At 46.6% G+C, this 7,421-nt stretch overlaps 1 protein-coding gene across 1 annotated transcript; it reads right to left on the bottom strand.

Annotated features, from left to right (window-relative positions):
* On the bottom strand, positions 1-1,037 carry LOC122439361 (olfactory receptor 10H1). Its single transcript, XM_043464434.1, has one exon. It carries the CDS (start codon positions 1,021-1,023, stop codon positions 46-48), a length of 978 nt encoding a protein of 325 aa, XP_043320369.1. The 5' UTR covers positions 1,024-1,037; the 3' UTR covers positions 1-45.
* Between the last annotated feature and the right edge of the window lie 6,384 nt (positions 1,038-7,421).

Raw genomic sequence — 7,421 nt, 5'->3', positions numbered from 1 at the left:
CTGGTAACCCAATTTAGCTATTTCCAAGGAATTCTTCCCAGATAATCATATATTTTCAGGGTAGAGCTTGCTGAGGAAGGCCTTCTTCATGGCGATCTTCAGCTCCCTATTCCTGAGGCTGAAGATGATGGGGCTCAGGAAGGGAGTGAGGACCGTGTAGGTGATGCCCATCAGCGTGTCTCCTTCCAGAGACTGGGGCCCCTTGGGCTTGAGGTAGATGACAGAGGCAAAGCCGTAGTGCACGACCACCACGGTGAGGTGGGACGCGCACGTGGAGAAGGCTTTGTGCCGGCCCTCGGCTGAAGGGATCCTCAAGATGGCGGCCACGATGAAGGCATAAGACAAGAGGATGAGGAGACAGCAGCCCAGCAGGGCAGTGATACACACCAGGCCCACGCCCTTGGCCACTACTTGCACTTCAGCTCCACAGGCCAACTTCAATAGTGGGGGCACATGACAAGCAAAATGGTGGACCTCATTGGGTCCACAAAAGATGAGTTGGAAGATGGCAGATGTCACCACCAACCCCATGACTGAGCCTCCAGCCCAGGACCAGGCCACCAGGCAGGCGCAGCCTCCGGGGCTCATGAGCACGTTGTAGCGCAGGGGGTGGCAGATGGCCACGTAGCGGTCGTAGCCCATGACTGTGAGCAGGAAGGAGTGGGTGAAGCCAAACATGAAGGAGAAGAACATCTGGCTGGCACAGGCCTTGAAAGGGATGGAGCGGTGGGTGGAGAGCAGGTCGGCCAGCATGCGCGGGATGATGGCGAAGGTGTAGAGGACCTCAGAGATGGAGAGGGCACACAGAAAGAGGTACATGGGGGTGTGGAGGCTGTGCTCCTTCCAGACGGTGGCCATGATGAGCAGGTTCCCCAGCAGCGTGAACAGGTACATCAGCAGGAAGAGCAGGAAGAACATCAGCTGAAGGTGGGGGAAGGTGGAGAAGCCGATGAGGATGAATTCAGTCACTGCTGAGAAGTTGGCTCCTTGCATGAAGGCTGTTCCTGAAGTGCGGTGTGACATGGAGAGGTCAGCTATTGGATCGACAGGGGAATTAGCTTCCATCATTCCTGACTCTGTCCAAGGGGCTGCTCCTGACAAATGACAGATGACACTGGCTGAGTTCCTACTCTGCGCTTCCCACGATGTAATCCTCTTATCAATGTAGTGGGGGAGATGTTGTTTTTATCAATGATTCTGATCATTTGAAGCACAAGCACTGAGAATATTTGGTTCAGAGAGGCTAAGCATCTTGTTCAAGGTGAAGCTGTCAAAATGGCAGAGTAAAGACTTGAACCCATGGCTGACTGTCTTCAAAGACTATACCCCTCTCTCCCTCTGGTTACTTCCAAAAAATATAAATGTTCCTTCACTAGAGTTTGCAGCCATTGTCCACCTCACCCTTTCTGATAAATGTTCTTCTCAAAGTCTCAGATACCAGAAGACTTACCTACTCCATGTCTACAACACTTTGGACCAGTGTGTATCTCTAATTTAACATGAATCAATCAGACTCTGCCTCTGGAGTTACCTATGCAAGGAATCTGAAGTAAGAGACTGTGTAGGAATAATGTTCTTGTTTTCCAGATCCCATGAGGTACATCTGTTCCGAATGAGGCAATGCAACATAGCCATCAAGGAAAGCAATGAGAGAGTCTGGAAGTTTGAGTCCCTGCTCTGCCCACTGTGTAAACTTGAGCAAGTTACTTCACCTCTTTGTACCTCCATTTCTCTCTACCCACCTCTAAGATTCTTTGTGGGAACTAAATGTGCTATTCTTGGGCTGTGACCTGGAAAACAGCAGGTACTACCTATGATAAATAACTCAATACACTCAGTGAACAAATGTATGTGGTCTATGCTCGGTAAATAACCTACCTGGTGATTCAGTGGTAAAGAATTCACCTGCAGTGTAGGAGACACAGGTTCAAACCCTGCATCAGGAAGATCCCCTGAAGAAGGAAATGGCAATCCACTCCAGGATTCTTGTTTGGAAAAATCCCATGGACAGAGGAGCCTAGCAGGCTACAGTCCATGGACTCACAAAGACTTGGACATAACTGAGCACACATGCACAGTGACAGTGTACTCAGTAAATAACTTCAATTTAATGAGATTTCAATGTGCCTTTATAAATAACAACTATTTTTGAGTGATTTTTTAAAAGGCATTTTCAAGTTTGAATCGCAGTGAGCCACTAATCTCCTTTCTGTTTCTATAGATTTGCCTGTGCCTGACATTTCATATCATGGAATCATACACTGTGTGACCTTTGAGGTCTGTTTTTTTTTTCCACTCAGCATGATGTTTTTGAGGTTCATCCACTTGTAGCATTGTCAGAACTTTATTCCTTTTTATGGTCAAACAATATTCCTTTATGGATATCACATTTTGCTTATTCAGTCACCTCATTGATGGACATGTCAGTTGTTTCCATTTTCCCCCTCTTGTGAATACTGCTGCTATGAATGTTCATGTAGGCATTTAAAGCATAGCAGTGGTTTCCAGGAGCTGGAGGAAGGGGAGAAGAGGGAGGACTCCTAATGTGTATAGGGTTTCCTTTGGGTGTGCTGAGAAGATTCTGGAACTAGAGAGTCAGTGCTCATACAACATCGTGAATGAACTTGATGCCACTGAATCGTATGCTGTAATGTGTCTAAAGTGGTAAATTGTACATTACATGTATCTTACCACAACACATGAAAAATGGGGGGGAGGGGAGTAGGAAATACCCTCTTAAGTGGGCTCAGGTCCTAGCTCAAGCCCTGGCAGGTTAATAATGAGGACACGAAGGGGAACCAGACACTTTGGGGACTGGAGGTTTCATTCCCCAACATCATTGGTTTCCAGAGTTTTTTGGTCTCCCTCCTTTGGAGTCAATTGCATTTCTTTGTCTCCTCTGAGTCAGCACCTGCCTGGAGGTCCCCAGAAGCCCCACTTGGCCCTGATACCCTGAGATCCTAGAGGGGCAAATCAAAGTGGATTACTTGGAAATAAGAACTTCCAAGAAGAGGTTGAATGGGTGAGACCAGGATCAAGTGGGCTCTGCTTACAAGCTGCCAGGTTTTCAAATGTCTAGTGCAAGTTTTCTCAGTATTTTATGACAAATTATTCTTTGTTATGAGGTGGGGGCCATCCTGTGCACTATATGGTATTTAGCAGCATCCCTGGCCTCTACCATCTGAATGTCAGTAATCTATGCTCAGTAGTAACTACCAAAAGTGTCATTATCAGATATTGCCAATGTGAACTTCACTGCTGGCTCAAACAGTAGAGAATCTGCCTGCAACACAGGAGACCTGGGTTCAATCTCTGGGTCAGGAAGATACCCTGGAAAAGGGAATGGCAACCCACTCCAGTACACTTGCTGGAAGAATTCCATGGACAGAGAAGCCTGGTGGTCTACAGTCCATGGGGTCTCAAAGAGTCAGACATGACTGAGAGAATTTCACTTTCAATGTCCCCATTGGTGGTGGCAAAATCACCGTCAGTTGAAAACCAATGATCTAGAGAGTACAATTGTATTTACTTAGCTGCTCCTTCTACCCAGATCTTGGTTTCTCCAACCAGAAAACTATTGTTCTTTTGCATCAATGTTACCTACTCTGTGCAGTCTTTCTGGACATCTCTTTCTAAAGCAGATTTAGTCACTCACTCCTGTGTGCTTTCCAAACAACTACTCCAGAGTGAGCTTAAAAGTCCTCATTTCTAACTTCATCATGATTGTTATTATAATGTACCGTGCTGGATACACAACTATCTCTGGCATTGGATTTTGAACTGTCGATGAGAACAATTGCCCTTAATTGGATGTGGTTCCTATGTTCATGCAGTTCTTATTAAATTTGTTCCTCAATATTGTCAGATCCCTGCCATGATCCCTGTTTTACAGAAGTGGCAGCTGCATCCATAGAGGACACGTCATTTGTCCAAGAGACCATGGCTCCTGAGTGGGGGAGCAGGATCTGAACCTATATCTGAATGACCCCAAAGCCTATCTTTTCCAAACCTCTCTGTTACATTCACCATTTACTGGTGGCTGCTGGTGAATGTCAGAGCCACTTTCAGGGCCAGAGAAATGTCAGCTTCACCATTCCAGGCTATTTACAGTCCCCCTCCATATTAATTAGATCACAAAAATCATACCCATAAAAAAGGAAGATGGGAACTATGGGAAAACTAGAGCTCACCGTGTCCTGGCAATGTGGCCCAGGGCTGCATATACACCTTCTCTGATGATGGGGATGCAGAACTCAGCTAAGTTTGGTATCTCTTCATTCTGGGAAAAGGCAAAACTATGGAGACAGTAAAAAGATTGGTGCTCGTCAAGGACTCAGCAGAAGAGAAGAGACAAATAGATGGAACTCATGGGAGTTTTTAAGGTTGCAAAACAGTTCTGTATAATAGATAGTATATCTTGCATACACGATACAGGGCATTTGTCAAAATGTAGGCTGCACAGCACCAACAGTGAACTCTAGTGTAAACTGTGGGCTTTGGTTATAATAATATGTCAATATTGGTTCAGCAACTGTAACACAGTTACTCACTAATGCAGGATGTTAACAATAGGGAAGCTGAGTGCAGGGAGACAGAGGGCATGTGGAAATCCTCTGCACTCTCTGCTCATGCGTGCATGCTCAGTTGCTTCGATTGTGTCCAACTCTGTGATTCCCATGGACTGTAGCCACGTTACTCTGTCCATGGGGATTCTCCAGGCAAGAATTCTGGAGTGGGTTGCCATGTCATCCTCCAGGGACCTTCCCAACCCAGGGATTGAGCCCACATCACCTGTTTTTCCTGCATTGCAGGTGTATTCTTTACCCACTGAGCCATCTGGGAAGCTCACTGTCTGCTCAGTTTTTCTGTAAACCTAAAACTGCTCTAAGAAGTAGAGACTCCTAATTTTTTTAAGTAAAATAAGAAACCTTGGAACCACAATGAGTGTAGGTTCAGGATTGCAAAGAGGTGGACTGAAGGTCCTAGTCATTGACCAACCAGGAGAACACCTAGTGGCTTCTCTGCAGTTAAACTGAACAGCCCCAGAGAAGGAGTGTGACCTTGTGATGTGGCACTTGGAGGAACTCACAGAGGGGCCAGTCCCCACCCAGAACTCAGGGGTCAAACCTGCCTATGGCCAAATCCTATCTGCACATACCATGGCAGCAGGGTTTTCCAACTTTAGCATTGAAAGGTTGTTGCTGAATGAAAAGACGCCAGGATTCTTGGACTCTGGAGGAGAAGAATTCAATCCGGGGCCGGAGACGAGGCTGGCTAGCTCAGAGCTTTTGTGTAATAAAGTTTCACTAAAGTATAAAGGAGATAGAGAAAGCTTCTGACATAGGCATCAGAAGGGGTCAGAAAGAGTACCTGCTAGTCTACAGCTGTATATTATATAGTCACTAGCAATCTGTTAATGAAAAGAAAGGAATGTCTTAAAACTCAGAATGGCACCAGGCTCCTCATCCATAAGATGCATTTTGGGATAATCTTGGCACCAGATGATTCATCCCAGGCCATAAAATGATTGACTTGAATCTTGTAGAAGGGAAGATTACCATACAAATAGTTTCATTTACATAGATTAGGGGAACAATATCTGAGTATAACATACTGGTTTGTCAAGTAGGTCCTGAGCCATTAGGCGGAACTGACTTGAACACAGAGTCTTGGGTAAATGCATAGTACATTAACATAGCTCAAGACAAACATTTCCATAAGAAAAATGCATTGATTAACTCAAGGTTTGAGAATAGTTAACTTCAAGTGAAACCAGGTGTCATTATGGCATCACAGTATTTTAAGAGAAACCTCCTTTTAAATTTGTATAGAGAAGGAAAAAAATTATCGCTAGTTTGTTTCCTCCTGCCGCTTAAGAGAGATAAAAATGTCTGACACTTGCAGCCCATTTCCTCCATTTGGAGACCCCTGGCCCTCCTGCCTGTTACCCTCTCATAATCAGGGACTTTCAGTTCAGTTCAGTTCAGTCATTCAGTCGTGTCTGACTCTTTGCGACCTCGTGGACTGCAGCACGCCAGGCCTACCTATCCATCACAACTCCCGGAACTTACTCAAACTCATCTCCATTGAGTCAGTGATGCCATCCAACCATCTCATCCTCTGTCGTCCCCTTCTCCTCCTGCTCTCAATCTTTCCCAGCATCAGGGTCTTTTCCAATGAAACAGGGACTTTAGGAGCTGATAATTTTTTTGTGGTTAGAGGCTGTCCTGTGCATTATAAGATACTGAGCAGCAACCCTGTCACTCTCTATACACCAGTAGCATCTCCCAGTTGTGACAATCAGAAGTATCCTCACACATTGTCAAGTGTCCCCTGGGGAGGTAACAGCCTCTGGTGGAGAACCACAGGTTAGGTGTGTTGTCTCCATCTTGCCTTACCTGTCTGCCCCCATCCTCTCTCTCCTCATGAAGCTGTTTAGGTTCCCCTCTCTGCATCATCCCTCCCACCTCAGATACCTCCTGCCTCCCCATTTTCATCCTTGACTCCTTACCATCAATGCACCCGTCTACCCTGGTGTCTCCCTGATACTTAACAACCTTAGCGAAGGGGTGACTGGAGCCTTTCCACCATGAATCCTCTTGACTTGCTCTTTTCTCTGCCTCTCCCCAATCCTTTTACCACTGGATAGGCCAGGACAGTGAAGGGAATGAGGTTAAAAGTCATACAGGTACTCTGGGTAACTTAAAGTGGTAGCTCTTCTCTCTCTGCATCCCAGTTTTCTTACCCATCCTGCAAAGTAATCATCACATTCATTACCTTGAAGGTGGGAAGGGTAGAGCCCTACCTACTGCCCCAATTCATATACTCAATTTCACAGCAAGTTTTATAAACACAAAGGTTCTCCTTGTCTGTGACAGCTACTGGTTCCCCAGGTCTCTCCTGATCAAGTGGAAGGGATGGAAGGTGACTCACTTGGGACCCCAGGCTCTGCAACTGCTTCTGCTTTACTACAGCTGGAGGCTCTGGTTTGATGTTCTCCAGCAGATAAGGGCTGGATGAGTGAGGGCTGCAAGGCAAGGAACCTGCCACCATGAGTAGACTGGTGGGGAGTGGGGGGGGCTCCCTGAGCCTCACCTCCATTATTTATGCTGCCTCAGCTCCTTGCCTGCTGCTTTCTCTCACTGTGATCCCCTGGCCTCTGTCTCTGCTGTTGCTACAAGGATGCTGGGGCCCTCGGGAACCCTGCAATGCATTGGGCAATCTCAGGGAGACTGTCATCACCTTTTGTCCCTCCCTCTCTGCCTGCCAGGGGTAAGTCAATTACCTGAGCTTCTCAGGGGCTCAATCAGAGTCTAATACTTCACAAACCTGGAATTTGGAACCCTGGCTCCTAGCAGTGGCAGGAGAGCAGCTCTGCCATTGCCCACTGGGGCTGAGGAGGCTGCCTGGCTTGACTCTCC

This window comes from Cervus canadensis, chromosome 4, assembly GCF_019320065.1.
Source record: "Cervus canadensis isolate Bull #8, Minnesota chromosome 4, ASM1932006v1, whole genome shotgun sequence".
Lineage (NCBI taxonomy): Eukaryota > Metazoa > Chordata > Mammalia > Artiodactyla > Cervidae > Cervus > Cervus canadensis.
Note: the sequence above shows the minus strand (reverse complement) of the source record. Positions and strands in the feature narration are given on the sequence as shown.

Coding starts and splice junctions, on each gene's coding strand:
- LOC122439361 (XM_043464434.1), bottom strand. CDS start 1,023: ATGTCACACCGCACTTCAGGAACAGCCTTCATGCAAGGAGCCAACTTC.